Source organism: Triticum urartu, unplaced genomic scaffold (assembly GCF_003073215.2).
Source record: "Triticum urartu cultivar G1812 unplaced genomic scaffold, Tu2.1 TuUngrouped_contig_4822, whole genome shotgun sequence".
Classification (NCBI taxonomy): domain Eukaryota; kingdom Viridiplantae; phylum Streptophyta; class Magnoliopsida; order Poales; family Poaceae; genus Triticum; species Triticum urartu.
Window position 1 is genome coordinate 1 of NW_024115443.1, and position 20,649 is coordinate 20,649.

At 43.5% G+C, this 20,649-nt stretch overlaps 3 protein-coding genes across 3 annotated transcripts; 1 reads left to right on the top strand and 2 right to left on the bottom strand.

Annotated features, from left to right (window-relative positions):
* Window positions 1-14: 14 nt before the first annotated feature.
* On the top strand, window positions 15-3,052 carry LOC125528367 (protein NPG1-like; the record flags this gene model as incomplete). The annotated part of the gene is made up of 5 exons (XM_048692841.1): window positions 15-80; window positions 862-1,063; window positions 1,215-2,407; window positions 2,506-2,653; window positions 2,733-3,052. Coding segments are annotated over 5 exons (1,929 nt in total), but the record flags the coding sequence as incomplete, so codon positions are not given.
* A 9,323-nt stretch (window positions 3,053-12,375) lies between these two features.
* On the bottom strand, window positions 12,376-18,790 carry LOC125528368. The gene is made up of 9 exons (XM_048692842.1): window positions 18,738-18,790; window positions 18,320-18,364; window positions 18,263-18,289; window positions 17,727-17,828; window positions 16,280-17,203; window positions 14,931-15,188; window positions 13,360-14,291; window positions 12,746-13,263; window positions 12,376-12,660 (listed from the first exon to the last, which is right to left on the bottom strand). Exons 3-8 carry the CDS (start codon window positions 18,279-18,281, stop codon window positions 12,778-12,780), a joined length of 2,721 nt encoding a protein of 906 aa, XP_048548799.1. The 5' UTR covers window positions 18,282-18,289; window positions 18,320-18,364; window positions 18,738-18,790; the 3' UTR covers window positions 12,376-12,660; window positions 12,746-12,777.
* A 30-nt stretch (window positions 18,791-18,820) lies between these two features.
* LOC125528365 lies at window positions 18,821-20,216 on the bottom strand. Its single transcript, XM_048692840.1, has 2 exons — window positions 19,907-20,216; window positions 18,821-18,990 (listed from the first exon to the last, which is right to left on the bottom strand). Exons 1-2 carry the CDS (start codon window positions 20,040-20,042, stop codon window positions 18,821-18,823), a joined length of 306 nt encoding a protein of 101 aa, XP_048548797.1. The 5' UTR covers window positions 20,043-20,216.
* Window positions 20,217-20,649: the final 433 nt, after the last annotated feature.

Below are 20,649 nucleotides of genomic sequence, written 5' to 3' on the forward strand. Positions count from 1 at the left end.
CCCGTGTAAGGAGGGGGCCGGCGGCAGCGGCAGAGGCAAAGCCGGCCAGCTCCGGCGAGGCGGTCTCCCTCAACTACGAGGTCCGAAATATCTGAAACTCTTTTATGAATGTTTGTTTGATACGTAGTACGGTGCTTGTCCTATATAATGCTGCTATGATGTGAACTTGGTTTGCAAGAAATTGCCATGTTTGAAGTGTTTGGTCAGTGCCGCCAATGTTATGTCAAATTTCGTATTGCCGGCGATGATGGTGTCAATTCAATTAAGCGATGACTTTGATTGTTCTCACATAAACCGAAAATGTAAAGATGCCAACGTTGGTCGTGCGTTTTTTTCAAAAAATATTGTTTGAGAGGCTTTGTGTGGGAAATGTGTTCCTTTCTTGGGGATGTCAAATGCTGAATTGTGATTCCATTTCAGTTCTGGTTCTATTTCATTGATTGGTTTATCCAATTGCGAATTATTCGGCAAGTTTATAAGACATGCACCTTTTTTTGTTCTTTATATATTTGGGTGAGTGAATTATAACACGATGGTGTCAATCAAAATGCTTTTTATTGGGTGAGTGAATTGTGAATAATCTTAATGCCAGTATAGGTAGCAAGATTTTACTGAATGATGTGTAATCATACGGAGAAAGGGACATTTTCTTTGTCCAGATTATGAAGAACTGATCATATTTCTATTCCCATGAACCATGCTATTGATCTCCATTGCAATTATTAATTTCCAAAAATGAAGTTCAAACTTAGCTTAATACATGGAGAATTCCAACCGTCATGCTTTCTCGGGTTTATTACACCAAGTTATTTTTTTGCGGGTTTATTACACCAAGTTCGTTTATACATCTATCGGTAACAGGAAGCGAGAGCTCTCTTAGGAAGGCTGGAATTTCAGAAAGGCAATGTAGAAGATGCACTTTGTGTGTTTGATGGAATAGACCTTCAAGCTGCCATTGAGCGCTTCCAGCCATCATCCTCGAAGAAAACAACAGAAGCTACTCTTGTTCTCGAAGCCATTTACTTGAAAGCATTGTCCCTTCAGAAGCTAGGAAAATCAATAGGTAACAAAATTGCTTTATACCGTTGTTTAAGTTTAAAACAAATTGCTTTAATTGTGTTTTACAAAAATAAATTATCATTTGGAAGTTGTTCTTTTTTTTAGCTTATTCTTTGACTTGTAACAAATTACTGAAATACCTGTTGAACATGCAGAGGCCGCTAAACAATGCAAAAGCGTCATCGATTCTGTTGAAAGTATGTTCAAGAATGGCACTCCTGACATCGAACAGAAGCTACAAGAAACTATCAATAAATCTGTGGAACTTCTCCCAGAGGCCTGGAAAAAAGCTGGCTCTCTTCAGGAAACATTTGCTTCGTACAGACGCGCTCTTCTCAGCCCGTGGAACCTCGACGAGGAATGCATTGCAAGGATTCAAAAGAGATTTGCTGCTTTCTTGTTGTATGGTTGTGTGGAGTGGAGTCCGCCCAGCTCTGGTTCACCAGCTGAAGGCACTTTTGTTCCCAAGACAAATATTGAGGAAGCCATTCTACTCCTCACAACAGTATTGAAGAAGTTTTATCAGGGAAAGACCCACTGGGATCCCTCGGTGATGGAACACTTGACCTACGCATTGTCGATTTGCAGCCGGCCTTCTCTTATTGCAGATCATCTGGAGGAGGTTCTACCTGGGATATATCCTCGGACGGAGAGATGGAACACACTAGCATTTTGCTACTATGGTGTTGCTCAGAAAGAAGTCGCTCTAAATTTCCTGAGGAAGTCCTTGAATAAGCATGAGAACCCAAAAGATACAATGGCATTGCTGTTAGCCGCCAAGATATGTAGCGAGGACTGCCGTCTTGCCTCCGAGGGTGTCGAGTACGCAAGAAGAGCGATTGCAAACACGGAATCATTAGATGTTCATCTGAAGAGCACTGGCCTCCATTTCTTGGGGAGTTGCCTGAGTAAGAAGGCCAAGATTGTTTCATCCGATCACCAAAGAGCTATGTTGCACGCAGAAACTATGAAGTCCCTTACGGAGTCGATGTCTCTTGACCGCTACAACCCAAACCTAATATTCGACATGGGAGTTCAATACGCTGAGCAGCGGAACATGAACGCCGCGCTGAGATGTGCCAAAGAGTTTGTCGACGCGACCGGTGGAGCGGTCTCGAAAGGTTGGAGGTTTCTAGCCCTAGTCCTCTCCGCACAGCAAAGATACTCCGAAGCAGAAGTGGCGACCAATGCCGCGTTAGACGAGACCGCAAAGTGGGATCAAGGGTCACTGCTCAGGATAAAGGCTAAGCTGAAGGTCGCTCAATCGTCGCCCATGGAGGCGGTGGAGGCATACCGGGTCCTCCTTGCTCTTGTTCAGGCCCAGAAGAATTCGCCTAAAAAAGTGGAGGTTTGTTTTCTTAATCAAATGCAGCAAAAAAAAAGTACCATCCGTATACTATTTTTCTCTTGGCACTTTCTCCATTAGTTCACATACCGATGCTTCAGGGAGAGGCTGGTGGAGTAACCGAGTTCGAAATCTGGCAAGGTCTTGCAAATCTGTACTCCGGCCTCTCACACACCAGGGACGCCGAGGTATGTTTGCAGAAAGCCACAGCCCTGAAATCGTACTCCGCCGCGACACTCGAAGCCGAAGGTGAGCCGAAAGCTCAGGTCACCAAACCCTTACAAAATTTCACCCCGATCGATGTACGAGTCGATGCAATGCAATGCAGGTTACATGCACGAGGTGCGCAAGGAGAGCAAGGAGGCGATGGCGGCCTACGTGAACGCCTCGGCGACGGAGCTGGATCACGTGTCGTCCAAGGTGGCCATCGGGGCTCTGCTCTCCAAGCAGGGGGGCAAGTACCTCCCGGCGGCGAGGGCCTTCCTCTCGGACGCCCTGAGGGTCGAGCCGACGAACCGGATGGCGTGGCTCAACCTGGGGAAGGTGCACAAGCTCGACGGGAGGATTTCCGACGCCGCCGACTGCTTCCAGGCGGCGGTGATGCTCGAGGAGTCGGATCCCGTGGAGAGTTTTAGGACGCTCTCATGAGATTATCACAACATACAGGAACTCCTTACTTTTTCTACCCTCCACATTACTCCTCTACTCTCCTTGTTTCTCTCTCTTGTTGTAGTTCAATGCATGTAAAGTTAACCGATGTGTATAGGCACAATTGTTTTGCATATTTATTTATTTTGCCGTGGGACCTGTATTTGCTCATGGAAAGTGTGATGCTTTCAGAAAATGCAAGTGTGATGGCAGCTGAACTGTTACTTGAATTTCGCTTTTACTTGCACTGTTTTAATTTTGTATGAGAATGATGACGCCAAAGCCTTGAGTTAACAGCGCTATTTAATTTACACTTCACACTGCACACTCTCTATACTATTGATAGCCTGGGCTTATTTTTTGTTGCCCTCTATACATTCTGCATAGCCATTTTTTTCTCTTTTTTTTGCGAGGGTAAAGAGTTTTGATAGTAATTGTGGACTTATCAGGAAGCTGAACATATATAGCAAATGTATTGTAAAGATGGACCTGCCCTATGCTGTTCTTCATCTTGGCGGAGGACCGGCGGTGGGGAGTGGTTTCGGGGAGGCCGGGGCGGCAAGGCGGCACGGGAGCGCTGCCGGCTGCGGGCGGCGGAGGCCGGCGGTTTGGCCAGTGGTGGCTGGCGGCTTAAGGGGGTGAAGGTTGAAGAAGCACTGTAGGCCTTTGATTTCACATCCAATGGCTCAGAAATCGACTGACCACAAATGAAAATTTTAGCTGACTGATTTCTAGCCATTTCCGTCAACAACACCTGGGTTCTGATTAGTTTCTTCAGGAAAGCTAGAATCAGCTACTGCCTTCAAGAAACAAAAATGGTCGACGGAGGGGGACAGGCCAGAACCATAGAACCATTCGTGTTATCACCCCTGATCACTGCAGTTGTGATGCTTCGGGCGGGAACAAGAATGGACGGAGGAGGACAAGCTGGAGATGGAGGCCGAGCTACAAGCAGCCGGGCATCAAACAACTAAATTTCTCAACCTAAATGGCCCTGTGCCCCTGTCCTAGTGTCGAATTTGAATAGAATGATGCAATCAATTCTTCTGTACCGCTCAAAAGAGTGATAGGATACATAGTTGCATCGCATGCTGGGACACAGATCCTCTGGCTAACCCTGCCTTACCCTGCCTTTGGGTCGCTGACAAGTGGGCCCCACGCTTGGTGGGACCCATGTGTCAGTGTCTCAATGGCAGGTTAGCCAAAGTCAGGGGATCCTCGTCCCACATGCTGATCACCAAAGGAGTACAATCAATATAAGTCGAACGTACTTGAGAACATACACAGGCAAAATAAGACAATTCTTGTAAATTCATCAGTCGCAGGACATGGATTTTATGCATTCTAAAGATATCAACATGAGCTTGTAGATGCGGGGGAATGAACAACCAGTTTCACACTATTAGATTTATTTTAGTTAAGCACTCAAGTCAGCACAAGCTAAACCATGCTATAAGCTGGGCATAAGAACAACCAAACTTGAGGGAAAAGGGCTAAAAAATGAAGGCTTCTGCGATAATTAAAATGACAAGCCACCACGCTTGCTACAAAATAGTATGTGTACCAGAGGATTCTTGTTAGAGGCACGGATGCATATTCACAATTCCATTTTACTCAAAAAATTGTTATAACCACTTTAAGGATTCTTTCATATCTATTCCACCAAGGCATGAACTGCTTAATATTGCTAAGTTGCAACTGAAACACAAGTTATAACATGTCACAACTAAGCCACTAGAAAATAGAATCACAACGTGTCACAAAACTGAAAAGATTGTGAAATAAAAAGAAATGGGAAAAAAGTTGCAATCTCAAAAAGGAGAGATTGTGCAGTAAAAAAGAGAAAAGAAACAACTTGCTATCGCCAGTTACCAGATCTTGCTAGATGTATCTACTACCCTTATAGAAACACCTCAACGCCTCTAAGAACACGTGCCTGTCCACGCGGCTCCTCCTCGCCCGCCTGCCGCGTCTCCTTCGCCGCGCCTCACCCGCCCATGCTAGAAGAAATCAAACCCCCACTGCGGCGCACGACCACGTGCCACTCGCCCTGCTCAACGCAGCCCTCCCAGCGTCCGTCCTCCTGGGCCACCGCCGCAGCCGTTGCCATGTGTGGATCCTGGACATCCTCGTCGTTTCATGGAACTGCTTCCAACACAGTCGCCGGCTGAGTCATTCACACGCCGAAGGGGGCCGTCATCCCCATGCTATGAACAATCATAAGTTCATTCCTTTTGTCTTCTGGCTAAAATCACTTTGAATCCACCTCTGTATACGAGACTGTAATCTCCAGAGTCTCAAGATACAAGACCAAGCTTGTTATTTTTCCAAGTTGTTCTTGCAAGGTCAAGATATAGTGGCAGTTTCTTTTTCGAGTGTGGTTTTTGTGCACCCACGGACATTCCACCCACGGTGCACCCACGATAAAAAACTTAGCAAAACATTTAAAAAAATTCTGAAATTTTGTGGATGTGATTATGACCAAATGTTTTAGGCGCTTGCAAAATTTGGTTGCAAAATGACACCCATAGAGCTTTGTACAAAAAACAAAGTTTGTGTTGAAAACATTTGAACAGTAAGGTAGGTGCAGAGCATCATTTGTATTTCGTTTATATGGAGATCATTTCATATTTTTCAGTGACCAAACTTTGCAAGCTCCTAAAACATTGGCTCATAATCACATCCACGAAGTTTCAGAATTTTTTTAGTTTGTTTACATTTTTTTCTTCGAATTTACTGTTCACTCCATAGGTGCGCCGAAGGTGGATGCATCCACTACTTTTCTTTCCTTTCCTTTTTCTCTGTGTATTTTACATGTTCGTACGTTTGCACCCTGCTCTGACTGCTTTCTTGTTCCAAGGCTGGTGATTCTACTCCAGAGCTTGCTACGGCCATCCAGGCCCAGGGCGACCATCACTCGCGGTGGCGAGAAGCACTTGGTCGAAGTTGTGAAGGTTATAGATGCGTACAAGGTATACGGCAAGCTCCGTGTTGAGAGGATGAACCGGCACCAATTGGGAGCTTGGATGAAGAAGGCTACCCGTGTGGAGAAAGTGGAGAAGAAGTGATGAGATGTTTATGACAGCTAATTGATGTTGTTATCTAAGTTTCTGAATGTGTGTTTTGGTCTGCTCGGATACCTTGTTTGATATCAAATAGCCCTTTCTTCCCACTGTTCAAATCAGCTCTTCATTGATATGCAAATGTTCAAACAATGTAGTTCAAATAGTTAAGTTGTTATGCCAGGAATATTTTGCAAAATGGTGAACTTATCATCTCAGATAATCTTTATTCATTATATAGATCAAGTTATCATTTATGTATTTTGAGAATAGTACAGGTCTCGTTATTATAGAACTATAGATGCTTGATATAATGTGCGTTAGTCCATACTTGCATTTTCATTGCACTAGTAAAACAAAAAATACATAACATCCACATCCCCTAGATACTTCAAGCAAATAATCCATTAGACTGATGAAAAGCCTCTCTGCGTTTGTCCACTAAAAAAGGTATGAGTTGCAATGAAGTAGCACTTCCCAATTGCAAAGAATCAAACCCCATCACATCCAAAAAATGGAAGCCCAATGAGTATAAATCTCAGTATGTGCTGCACTCAAACACTACTCTAGCAAGAAAAATCAAAGTCCATCACTATCGATGTGGGATTTTTTTTTTGCAAGAATAATACTTGTATTACTCAATTACCAGGTCCTTACAATCCTCTTGGACAAACTTCAAAACATCCTCAGGGCCCGAACCAACCCACGTAATTGTTCGACCCTCTACTTTAGCAAAACTAGCTAGTCTATCACTCGCTTTATTTTGACAACGAGGAACAAGAGTAATACAAGATTGTCTAAGACTCAACAGTAACTTAATTTCACCAACCAGAGAAGCATAAACCGACCGATCCACCTCGCCACAGGAAATCAAAGCCACCGCCGTACTCGAGTCCATCTCGACTTCGATTGGACGATCAGAACGCTGAAGTGCGAAAGACAATCCTTCCATACATGCACATAACTCCGCCTCTAGAGCATCTCTGCACGAGAACAGGACTCTGCAAGATGAGAAGATGACCGAACCCGCAACATCACGCAAGATCATCCCGGCACCCGCACCACCACCAGATGAATAGGAACCATCCGTATTTAGCTTAACCCATCCTTGGTGAGGCGGCCTCCACTCAGATTCACGAACTGGAGCCTTAACAAGAGGTGTGGCAGTGAAATAAGAAATACCGCACTTTCCTTTGGCTGGGTCACAGTGGGAGTTGAGCTTGATACCACGAAGTGTATCCAAATAATTTTGCAAAAAACTTATAGAGACAGCCATGGGCGGGGCAGGTTTAGAATGTGTTACTTCGTTTCGAATATGCCAGCTTCTCCAGAAAATTAATAATACCATGCATCTCTGAATATCACTCAGCTCACCAAGTGCATGAAGCAGCCACTCCTTCCCACTGTGTTGAAACGAACTTAGAGCAGGTAGACTCCACACTTCTGCCATGGACAAGTAAAGGTCGCGTCCAAACTGGCATCTCACGAACGGGTGAAAATTGTCCTCCACTTCCATGCCGCATACAGGACACCCACTAGACGATTCCAGACCAATCTTGTGCTTATTTTTCCACGTCGGCAGAGAATCAATCGACAGTCTCCATGCAAAATTACGCACTGTCGGAGGAACATTACATCTCCAAATAAACTGCCAGCATTTCCTGTTCCCGTCCGGAGAGGAACTACATGCCACTGCCGAGTCCCTGTGGGCTTCTTCAAACGCCATATTGTAAGCTGATTTTACCGTGAAGACTCCAAATTTACCCGGACCCCATGCGATGACATCCTCCCCAAGTCTTGGAGATGCTCTTATCTTTATTATTTCTTCGACATCAACTGGTATGAAGTATTGCTGGAGCAGTTCCAGGTTCCACGAACCATTGTCATTGAGCAGACAGGATACAAAACGTATGCGGCACCGACCTTGTAGTGACACCGGTTTGTATGAGTGAGGTCTTGGAATCCAATTGTCTCTCCATACTCTGATACTTCGTTCATTTCCAACCCTCTAAATTAAGCCTTTCTTCAAGAGATCGAGCCCATGACTTATAGCTTGCCACGATGATGAAGCATTACCTGAGAAGACCGTGTCCACTAAATTACCATGAGGATAATACCTAGCCTTCAAGACTTGGGCGCACAGACTGTCCGGTCTAGATAACAATCGCCAAGCTTGTCGGGCCAACAATGCTTGATTGAACATACGAAAATCACGGAATCCAGCACCTCCTTTGTTCTTAGGCTGTAAAAGGTAATCCCATCCTCTCCAATGGACCTTTCTTTTTCCTTCTCTAGACCCCCAATAAAAATTTCTCACCATCCTTGTCAAATCATCACACACTGAATAAGATAACTTGAACACACCCATGATATAGGTTGGCAATGCTTGTGCAACTGATTTAATTAAAACCTCTCTTCCTGGCTGGGCAAGAAGTCCATCCCCCCACTGAATCAAACGCTTTGTGAGACTAGTTTGTAGATTCTGAAAACGTCCCTTGGACATACGCCCCTCAGGAGTTGGGAGGCCCAAGTATTTTTCCTCAAAAACCAAGCTTGTTACCCCCAACACATCTCTAACTTGCTGCTGTATCATCACAGGGCATGTAGCACCAAAGAAAACAGAGCATTTACCATAGTTCAGACTTTGTCCAGTGGCCTTACCATAGAGTTCCAAAGCAGCCTTCACATTCTCCGCTTGGGCACTAGAGGCCTCAAAAAACAGTAAAGTATCATCGGCGAATAACAGGTGGGATTGTTGTGCTCAGCGGACTAGCTACTCTGAAACTCGCCCTGAAACGAAGCAAATCAACCTGCACGAGTGACTACATGGGTGACCATCTACTGTGCAGCAAGCCCTACGCTCCACTCGAGCAGATCACCAACATTTTGGGGTGCATTTGGGGAAGGGTTTAATACCTGTGCCATGGAGCGTCGTCGTCCATGCTTTGAGACATCGATGTATGCAACTCCGACCCTTGTCCTTGCGTCGGCTTCACTGTTTCAGAAGATCGCCATCGCGAGGGCGTCACTTTAGGCGGTCTGATAAGATCTGGGTGCTGCTCGAACTTGGCTCGGGATTGAATGTTGCAACCCCTCTATCTCTCAAGGTCACGGAATAGGTGGGCGAGACGTGATCGACCTGGGCCCGTTTGCAGCGACACCGTCTGGCTAGGCATGCATGAGAAACGAGAGTCGCATGATCTTGAACGATCGGACAGCTCGCGAGGAGGTTTGCGTCAGCCAAAAAATCAGTCAGTTGAAATAAAGGGTTTTCTTTTAAAAGAGGATCATGTGTATTAAAAAATGTTCAATATATATTAAGAAAACAAAAAAGTTCAGTTTGTCTAAATAACATCCAAAAAGTGAACATACACTAAAAAATTCACTCTACATAGTCAGCGTATATTCAAAAATTAGTTCATCCTACAATAAAAAATAGTTTGGTTTGTAGTATTAAAAAATGTTCATAGTATATTAAATAAAAGCTTGGCATACATTAAAAAGGTCACTATATATGAAATTGTTCACAATATATTATATTAGAACAAATTATAGTATAGAAACCTAAAAGAAAAAAGAAACCAACATAAGGGGAAATGAAAAACACAAAAAGGACTATGAATAAATTAAAAAACAAACTAAAAATAATAAAATAAAACCACAAAACGAAAAACAAAAAAATGATGAACAAAACATATGTGGGTGTGAGGAAAAGCATTAAACTGAGGTGGCACACCCATCATCCATTTACTGTTCACGGGCGTTATCCCATCATGCATTTGTTGCCCGCGGGTGGTGAATAGGATTTGCATGAATTCCCCTTCCCGACCCACACAAAATCCGCTCAGGAAAGGAAAAAATCACTGCCCGCCGTCACTCTCCGTGCGCACTGCCTGATTGGCTGATACGTTACCCGCTGCTACGTGGCCTGTTGACCACCGGCAAAGGACCGGGAAGAAGAGGTGCCTTTGCAGGTGTATTCGGTAATTGCCGTTAATTTGTCATCGACGGTGACAAGGGTTGATGCGGACACCCCAATTATCTGCAAACGGCTAGGCAACCACGTCAACAACTAGCTGGTATGAAATCCTATCTTTATGTATAATCCCATGATCTTATCAATTTTGAGCAGTGCTTTTTAGATAGTATATCTAAATTCAAAGGAAATGACATTTAATTTCTTATAAATATGATAAAACTAATCTTTATTTATTTATAACAAACTTTTATTTCTATAACTTATAAATTCACTGTTTAATTTTACTTATAATGTTTTCCGTTACACATAGAAAAAATGATAACATATTTGTATATAGTTCTAGCACTTATCACACAAACTATACTTTTAGTAAATATATAATATTTTGAAATATATTATTATTATTTTGTATTTGATGCGTTGACTATTCTAAATATTTATTCAATCGAGTGTCCCAAGGTCCAAGAAAAAGAAAAGTTGCAAGACTACATAAATTGATTTGGGGAATAAAAATCAAAATCATAGCATATATGTATGTTCCGTTTGAGGCTTATAAATATCAGCTCTAAAGCATGTTATCTGACATATATCTAAACACAAATTTCTAGAATGTATGGTTGTCTATTGATACCTGGGTCTTGCATTGTAATAGCAGTAGAAAATGGAATTCTGATGAAGAAGCAATCAGGTTTTGAGTGTACATTTGGTGCCACACACATCCTAATTTTATTAAAGGGAAATTATATCTGGCGAACATTCACGGGGAAGGTTTTCCCCGCAAACGCCATGTTTGCCGTTTGATCTCGTGGCCTGGATCTTGGTGCAGGGCTGATGCCACGTCAGGTTTTTTGAACTGTTAGTTGCAACCAGCTACTAGGGCGAACGCTCCTTTATGTTCTCCCAAAAAAACAACATGAGATCTGATTCTGAGGAAGAAGAAGCAATCAGGTCTTATGTGCTAAAACTTGCATATATCTTGTGAAGCTAAAATGTTTTAAATTCAATGTTTCATTCAAAATTTTCGGACCGGCATGTACTTGCAATTATCCTAATTAATAAAGGGATTCTTGTTAAAACTAGGGAGTAATAAAAACAGGAGAGAAAAAGCAACTAAATGTAGCCTACCCCCGTGAGTGTGATTGTTGATTGCAGTTTAGTTTGTATGGTGATCCTGAGAAAGATTTCGTTGTACATGATCCAATTTGAATCTGATATCCGAGTAAAATTCAGGTAGCATTCTACAAGTTTCTGTGGATAGGGGAAAATGAAATGGACACAAGTAGCGTCCTTGGGGCCAACTCTAATCAATTCAACTACGAGTTGCTGATTCTACAACCTACAAACTACTTCCTCCGTTCCTAAATATTTGTCTTTCTAGAGATTTCAACAAATAACTACATACGGAGCAAAATGAGTGAATCTACACTCTAAAATATGTCTATATACATCCGTATGTGGTAGTCCATTTGAAATCTCTAAAAAGACAAATATTTAGGAACGGAGGGAGTAATAACAAATTTAGCTGCCATGACCACACGATGCTCTGTGTTACGGAACACCAGGAACGGTTTTATTATAAAACACTATTTCAGGAAACAGACAAAAGAAAACAATTCTTGCAATGCATTGCTAACAGGGCATGGACTTTACTCCTACAGTATAAGCATGAGAGATGCGGAAAAAATAACAACCAATTTCATATAACTAGTCCATCAAGGTACCAACCGCCTAATATCGGGAACTGAACACAAGTATACCAAGTCACTGACAAGCCACCAAAAGAGCTAGGTGCGAAAATATCAGTTAAAGCACTCGGTATGCAAGCTAAATCATGCTATTAGCTGGCCATATGCAGCAAGAACAAACACCCTGGAGAAACACACGCTCAAAAATCAAAAGCTTCTGCAATAAATAAATAAAGACAATTCCCAAAACATGCTACTAAAATAGTATTATGTGTACTGAAGGAGTCTTGTTAGACACACAGATGCATATTCAGAATTCCATTTTACTGTAATTTTATTATGACTAGTTTCAAGATTCTTTGATATCTATTCCACCAAGGCATCAACTGCTTAAAATTGCAAACCGAAATGCAAATTATAACAAGTCACAACTAAGCCACCAGAAAATACAAGTGTAACAAGTCACAAAACTGAAGAGATTGTGTAATAAAAGAAATGAGAAATAAGAAAAATTGCACTCTTAAAAGAGGTTGTGCAGTAAAAAAGAGGAAAACAAGCAAGTTGCTATTGACAATTACCAGATCTTTGCTAGATGTATGTATAAAGGGATTCTTGTTAGAAGTGCATGTTCGAAATTCAGTTTATTCAAAGGTCATTATAGATACTTCTCCAGGCACAAAAGGTACATACAAACTAGGGAGTCCTCTCTCAACAAAGGATGAACACAAACATAATAATGAGCCCTAGCAGCCAATGTAACATAGCAGTATTCCACACAAAGTATGAAGAAGATGAAAATCCAAACTTGCATCAAACTTATTAGGTTCAGCATCGTGCCGTTTGGTCCTTCACCCTGGCGAGGAGAGTGCGCGCAGTGTCTTCCTGCGAAACATGTACGCATCGGTGATGTTAGAGATCTGAACAACGAACCATGGAAGAAGGTATTCGTTGAGCCAGCAACGCTTACCGTTAGGGCTCGACATCAGCCAGCGACGATCTCTAGCCCATGAAAGGGGCAGAGCGGCTGCTATGATGTGCACCAGGACGCGGCTCTTTCTCCAAAATGACATTGGCCGGCGCCAACGTGACAGAGGATGATGGTGGCGCTGTTTGCCCCGATGCTAAACTTCGCTTGACGGCCTCAATTAGATCGGGCCACATTTCCATGACTTGTGCTGTCGCCATGGCTTTGGCTTTCACCTCGACTTCCTCTCTCATTTCTTCTTTAAGTTCTTCTCTCATTCCAGCCAATCTGGATTCAAAACTAGCTCGGCCGGCTCTCCTTCTCTGCCTCGCAAGCTCGCGGTCTTCGGGATAATGCGTGTCCCATTTTTCATTCAGCCCGACGCCGTTCACACGACCATAAGCCGGCCTCGTTTTCGGGTCCTTGCCGAGCACCACGTTGATCGACCTGTTCAGAGGGTCGTCCCACCTTGCCGAGGACTCCGACTCCTGGGAGCTTTGAGATTCCACATGATACTGCCTCTACAATACGGAGGTGACAGTTTAGAAATGTGACTACTTGGAAAGAAATCTATACTTAATTAGTATAACAAAAAAATAAGCAGGTTAATCAATTACCAGGAGTTCCTTGACTTTCGCCGTCTTCTCGTCCAATACCCATGTCTTAGTCTCTTCATCGTATTTGCACCGGCCCCTGATGTAATCATTTTCACGCGGGTTTTCAAATTCCTTGAAGGGGTTTGGTATGCCTGCTGCAGCAAACTCAGCGTCCTGCTTGTCCCACTTCGGCTTCTTCCCTGGGTAACCACGGCTTCCAAGGGTGTGGTGACCAATGTTCCTTGCCCGCATTTCCTTCCCCCATTTCTCCATCTCCTTGACTTCAGGGGTCTCGCAGTGCTGCTTGAACAGGTTCCAGTCCTCCTCAGAAACCGAAGGCCACTTCTTTTTTATCTCGGTTTCGTAATCTTTCTCAAGGTATTCGCTTTTGGCTTTGGATTTCCAACTACTCAAAAGCTTGGTCCACTTGCAGAGGGCTGTGTTATTTACCGGAGTGGTCTCGTCTAGGGACTCATCCGGGAACTTGTAATGAGTGTGCAGCTTCGATATGAGGAGTGCTCGCAAATTCTCATTGGCTTTCGACCTGAGATTGGTTTCATTAATGCTCACGGTTTCGCGAAGGATGCAGCCTAGGCCATTACTGTAACCTTGTTCAGCCTTCTTGGGACTAAGAGGTAGACCAGCCTCAGACACTCGGTTGATAACAATCCTATCGGTGCCAAGCATGTTTGGGCGCCTAGGTTTGCGTTGCTTTTTAGGTTGTCCAGCTGCCTGGTCCCCTTGGCCGGTCCCTTCGTCGCGATCGGTTGCATCTTCAGGATTTGTGGCGGTGCCGGACTCATCATGAACAGTGGATGTGTAGTCGTCCTGCCCATCTGTGTATGTGCCCAAGGCGTCGGGGCCGCCATGACGTGATGACGGTTCTACAGCTTCATCACCCGCGCTTATCGTCCGCGAAGAAGAGGCTGCAGCGGAGTCGTTTCCAGAAATATCTGTAAATTGTCAAATAAAAGAATTAAGCTACACAAAATGTAACTACATATAAAAATGCTATAGAATTACTAAAACAATATCTATAAAATCTATAATTACTGAAAATTTCTATGAACGAAATATTTGCTAGGAACTAGAATTAAAAATCCCCCTGTTATGGGATTCGATTCTTCTTGGGTTATCAATGGCTTATAACCATATAATGTTCTGCAGGTGTCGCAGCTGGGACAGATAGCAATCAGTTGGGCTTTGGGCTATAAGGATGTTATTCCATCTATTTCAGCAGGCTACTAAGACTTGTCATGTCCATTTATTTAGTTGCAGATTTATCTACAACTTCAAGCAGTGGGATCTAATCACCAACTAGATAATCTCATTGTAAGAAATTTTTTTGGATAACTCCTGAGAAAATAACTAGCAGCAGTTATGATGGCCCTTTTCACCAAAAGTACAAATTAGGGGGGACTTACAATCCAGTGATGCCTCCATGTGAGTTGGTTTTTTGTCACCCTGTAACCCTACACCTCTACCAGTGTACAGCTACAGGTCTCTAGGTAATCTATTTGGTGATTACTACTACCGACGCGATGCGGGACTAAAAAGATTTATTTACAGTGGTAGTACAGTCTTCCGCTTACCGGAGCGGCCATTGGTCGGGGCCTCCCCCCTGCTTCCACCGCGTGTGAGTCGAGTGCGCTGCAACGACGGCAACGCAGTCTCCGGTGCGCATGCCTCCCTCGCCCTCCTCCTCGTCATTCGTGGAACGACGACAACAAGGTCTTGGATGTGCACACCTCCCTCGTCCTCTCCGGTCGCTGCCTTTAACTGCATAACATCATTTTGTACTGAACCTGCCAAATGCTGGAATCTGCTCTCGACATCCTCATTAACCTGACCTGTAGAAACACCATCAATTGGGCATTTCAGTAGAACATATACTTCTGAATATAGATCATGAAAATTTGTCAGCTTAAAGAAAATCTAGAGTCCACGTTTTCAACCGACTCGGGAGCACTATCACTTACAAAAAGCACAGACAAGTCGACCTTACATGCCCAAGGCTTCACTTAATGATATAAATAGTTAAATACCACTGCATATTCATACATAGGACCCCTGCTTGATGCTATAAGCACCACTAACTACACTGCCAGAGAATATGTAACTTCCTCAATACCTCTTCCATACTTTATTATACGCATCAGTAGTTCCAACCATGTATAAAAATGCCCCTTTATGGGATTGGATTGCTCTTGGGTTATTCATACCTTTATTCGAAGAACTATCTACAGCTTCAAGCAGTGGAAAAATGTTAATCATGTACTAAAAATGTTAATCATGTATTCACAAATTTTCTATATAAGAAAAATTTATTAGATATATACCCAAAAACGTAATATGTGCATGGAAAAAAAGAAGACATCAATATTCTAAAGAAGTAGACAACCAAAAATGTATGTTTTCAGAAAATGTTAATAATGTATTTCAAAAATGTTTCTAATGTATACAAAATATTGTAAACTGGGAAAAAGTTAACATGTCTTGAAAAAAAAAGATGAAAATCGACAGAAAAGCAAAAAATAAAAAAAGTATAACGAAGAACGAAAGAAAACCAGTTAAAAAAAATATAAAATTTATAACAAAGAAAAAAGAAACAGAAAAAAGCAAAGAATAACTAAATAAATAAAACCCTATAAAACTTGAAAAACTATAAAACCGGAGAAAAACAAAGAAAAATATAAAAAAGAGGGAAACCATTGAAGAAATAAAGATTGGTAAACCAGAAGGATATATCATACATGGGAACTGGGTTTCCAGCTTAGAAAACAAATCAAAAAAGTGACGCTGAAGTAGGAGATAAAAAAAATCTCCTTATTACTCCCCCCTGTTCCAGCGCCCTGTAACCCTATTACTGCGCAGCTACAAGTCTTAGTTAATCTACTCGGCGGTTAACTACCGATGTGGAACTAGAGAGTCTTGTACTTACCGGAGCGGCCACTGGTCGGTGCATCCACCCTGCTTCCAGCGCGCGTGAGTCGAGGGTGCTGCGCCGAGGGCAACGCGGTCTCCGATGCGTGCACCCTCCTACTCGTCTCTGGCACCATGACAGGATAGTTGCCAGCTGCACCGAACTCAGTGTCCTGCTTGTCCCACTTTGGCTTCTTCCCTGGGTAACCACGGCTGCCAAGGGTGCGGTTACCAATGCTCTTAGCCCACATATCCTTTCCCCATTTTTCCATCTCCTTGACTTCAGGGGTCTCACAGTGCTGCTTGAACAGGTTCCAGTCCTCCTCGGAAACCAAAGGCCAGATCTTTTTTATCTCAGTTTCGTAATCTTTCTTAAGGTATTCGCTTTTGGCCTTGGATTTCCAACTACTCAAAAGCTTGGACCACTTGCAGAGGGCTCTGTTATTTACCGGAGTGGTCTCGTCTAGGGACTCATCCGGGAACTTGTAATGAGTGTGCAGCTTCGATATGAGGAGCGCTCGCAAATTCTCGTTCGCTTTCGACCTGAGATTGGTTTCATTAATGCTCACAGTTTCGCGAAGGATGCAGCCTAGGGCCTTCATGTAGGCCTTCTTGGGACTAACAGGTAGACCCTCCTCAGACACTCGGTTGATAACAATCCTATTAGTGCCGAGCATGTTTCGGCGCCTAGGCTTACGTTGCCTTTTGGGTTGTCCAGCTGCCTGGCCCCCTTGGCCGGTCCCTTCATCGCGATCGGTCGCATCTTCAGGATTTGTGGCGGTGCCGGACTCGTCATGACCAGTGGATGTGTAGTTGTTCTGCCCATCCTTGTATGTGCCCAAGATGTTGGGACCGTCATGACGTGACGACAGTTCCACAGCTTCATCACCCACGTTTAGCATCTGCGAAGAAGAGGCTGCGGCGTAGTTGTTTCCAGACATATCTACACATTGTCAAATAAAAGAATTAAGCTACATAAACTGTAACTACATATAAAAATGGTATAGAATTACTAAAAAATATCTATGAATTTATAATCACTAAGAATTTCTAGGAACTAAATATTTGCTAGGAACTAATTACCTATGAACTAGAATTAAAAAAACCCTTTTATGGGATTGGATTGTTGTTACGTTATCTATGGCTTGACCATATAATGCTCTGCAGGTGTCACAGCTGGGAGAGATAGCAATCAGTTGGACTTTGGGCTATAAGGATGTTATCCCATCTAGTTTCACTAGTAGGATACTAAGACTTGTCATGTCCATATCTTTATCTGAAGATTTATCTACAGCTTCAAGCAGTGGGACCTAATCACGAACTAGATAATCTCATTGTAAGAGAATTTCTGGATAACTGATGAGGAAATAACTAGCAGCAGTTATGATAGGCCTTTTGACCAAAAGTACCAATTAGGGGGTACTTACAATCCAGTGATGCGGCTGGGGGGTCGGGGGGGGGCTTACAATCCAGTGATGCCTCCATGGCTCTGTTTAACTGCATACCATCATTTTGTAGTGAACTTGCCAAATGCTGGAATCTGCTCTCGGCATCCTCATTAACCTTACCTGTTGAAACACCATCAATTGGGCATTTCAGCAGAACACATACTTCTGAATATATCATGACAATTTGACAGCTTTATTCAAAGATTTATCTACAGCTAGAATTAAAAAAAACCTTTTATGGGATTGGATTGTTGTTAGGTTATCTATGGCTTGACCATATAATGCTCTGCAGGTGTCACAGCTGGGAGAGATAGCAATCAGTTGGACTTTGGGCTATAAGGATGTTATTCCATCTAGTTTCAGTAGTAGGCTAAACTAAGACTTGTAATGTCCATATTTTTATTTGAAGATGTATCTACAGCTTCAAGCAGTGGGACCTAATCACGAACTGGATAATCTCATTGTAAGAGAATTTCTGGATAACTGATGAGGAAATAACTAGCAGCAGTTATGATAGCCCTTTTGACCAAAAGTACCAATTAGGGGGGACTTACAATCCAGCGATGCCTCCATGGCTCTGTTTAACTGCATACCATCATTTTGTACTGAACTTGCCAAATGCTGGAATCTGCTCTCGACATCCTCATTAACCTTACCTGTCGAAACACCATCAATTGGGCATTTCAGCAGAACATATACTTCTTAATATATCATGACAATTTGACAGCTTTATTCGAAGATTTATCTACAGCTTCAAGCAGTAGAACATAAGCACAAACTAAACAATCTAGTAATAAGATATTTTCCAGAAAAGAGTGTTAAATCACTTGGGTCATCTTAAAATCAGAAGGATATATATATATCATACATGTGAGTTGGTTTTTTGTCACCCTGTAACCCTAGAAATATATGCCTGCACCTCTATCTCTGTACAGCTACAGGTCTCTAGGTAATCTATCTGGTGATTACTACTAACAAAGCGATGCATGACTAAAAAGATTTACGGTGGTAGTACAGTCTTCCACTTACCGGAGCGGCCACTGGTCGGCGCCTCCCCCCTGCTTCCCCCACCCGTGAGTCGGGCGCGCTGACACGAAGGCCAATCGGGCCTCCTATCCCTCCCTCGCCCTCCTCCTCGTCATCCGCGGAACGACGGCAACAAGGTCTTGGATGTGCGCGCCCCCCTCGTCCTCTCCAGTCGCCTCCTTTAACTGCGTAACATCATTTTGTACCGAACTTGCCAAATGCGGGAATCTGCTCACGACATCCTCATTAACCTGACCTGTTGAAACACCATCAATTGGGCATTTCAGTAGAACATAGACTTCCGAATATATATCATGAAACTTTGACAGCTTAAAGAAAATATAGAGTCCAGGTTCTCAACTGACTCGGGAGCATTATCACTTATCACTTACAACAATAAAAAGCACAAACCAGTCGACCTTACATGCCCTGCAAATTCCGTCTGACACAAGGGCTTGACTTAATGCCATAAATACCACTGCATATTCATCCATACATATGACCCCTCCTTGATGCTATAAGCACCACCAACCACACTGCCGGAGAAAATGAAACTTCCTCGATGGCTCTTTGATACTTGCTATACGCATCAGAAGTTCCAGCCATGTATTAAAATGTCCCTTTTATGGGACTGGATTGCTCTTGGGTTGGTTATCTACGGCTGGGTTATAACCATATAAAAAAGCTCTGCAGGTGTTGCAGCTGGGAGAGCCAGCAATCAGTTGGGCTTGCTGATGGCTATAAGGTTGTTGTCTTCCATCTAGTTTCAGTAGTAGGCTACCAAGCAAGACTTTTTTTTTTTTAGAATGCTAACAAGTAGTAAGACTTCTCATATCCATATCTTAATTTGAAGATTCATCTGCAGCTTCAAGCAGGGGGGCCTTAGCAGAATGTATATAATCTAACTGCATGAGATTTTTCTGGGAAATGGAATAGCGATAAATCACTTTGGCCATGACTTCCCCCAAGTAGGAGATTTCATGTTTCTAGCTTGAAAAACAAATAAAAGAAGCATCACTGGACTAGGAGAAGAGCACTTGTACTAATTAATTTTATTATCTCCTGATTACTCCCCCCTGGAACCCTACACACCTAACCTCTGTTACTGCACAGCTACAGGTCTCCAGTTAATCTAATCGGCGATGCGGAACTAGAGAGTGTGTTGTGCTTACCGGAGCGGCGGCGGGTCGGCGCGTCCCCCCTGCTTCCGGCGCGCGTGAGCCGAGGGCGCTGCACCGGCGGCGGCGGCGGCGCGGTCTCCGATGCGCGCGGGTCCCTCGTCCTCCTGCTCCTCGTCTCCGGCGCCATGGCAGAACAGGATAGCCCACCGCCCCGGCCGGCCGCTCCGCCGCTTAGCGACGGACGGCGGGAGACCGGGGATGGGATGGGGATCGGCCGGCGGGGGATGAAGACGACCAGAGCAGAGCTCCGCACTGACTGAACTAGTTCTTTTTTCTTTGTGTTTTTTACAACTTTTTTTTTCTTTGTTAGGACACCCGCACTGAACTTTTTTTGATTGAGAGAAAAATTAGGCGGTGCGGTAGCTGCTACGGCCCATTCAGTTTTGGCCCAGGCAGAGAATAAGCCTGCGCCCCGTCCGCTTGGCAGGACAAGGCCCAAACCTTTTTATTTTTTGGAGAGGGGGTGTGTTGCTTCGCTAAAAGAAAAAAAAAACAGTACTGTAAGTATACATTCCACTGAAATCTTTTTTTGAACACCATTCCACTCCACTCAAATCGGTCAAAATTACAAAAAGAGTGTAGTGCACATGTACTGTTTGGATCTGCTGCCGTTCCGGAGCTTTGCTATATCTACATAATTTTTTCTACGTAACCTACGAAGAAGCTGAGGTGGCCAGATTTGGTTGGGAGAGAAAACAGGCCGAGGCCCACCCACTGAAAATCAGAGGTGTGTG

Coding starts and splice junctions, on each gene's coding strand:
- LOC125528368 (XM_048692842.1), bottom strand. Junction 15,189..16,279: donor ACCGACCAGTGGCCGCTCCG/GTAAGTACAAGA, acceptor GTGTTTCTACAG/GTCAGGTTAATGAGGATGTC. Junction 13,264..13,359: donor CGAAAGTCAAGGAACTCCTG/GTAATTGATTAA, acceptor TCCGTATTGTAG/AGGCAGTATCATGTGGAATC.
- LOC125528365 (XM_048692840.1), bottom strand. CDS start 20,042: ATGGCGCCGGAGACGAGGAGCAGGAGGACGAGGGACCCGCGCGCATCG. Junction 18,991..19,906: donor GCCGACCCGCCGCCGCTCCG/GTAAGCACAACA, acceptor GTGTTTCAACAG/GTCAGGTTAATGAGGATGTC.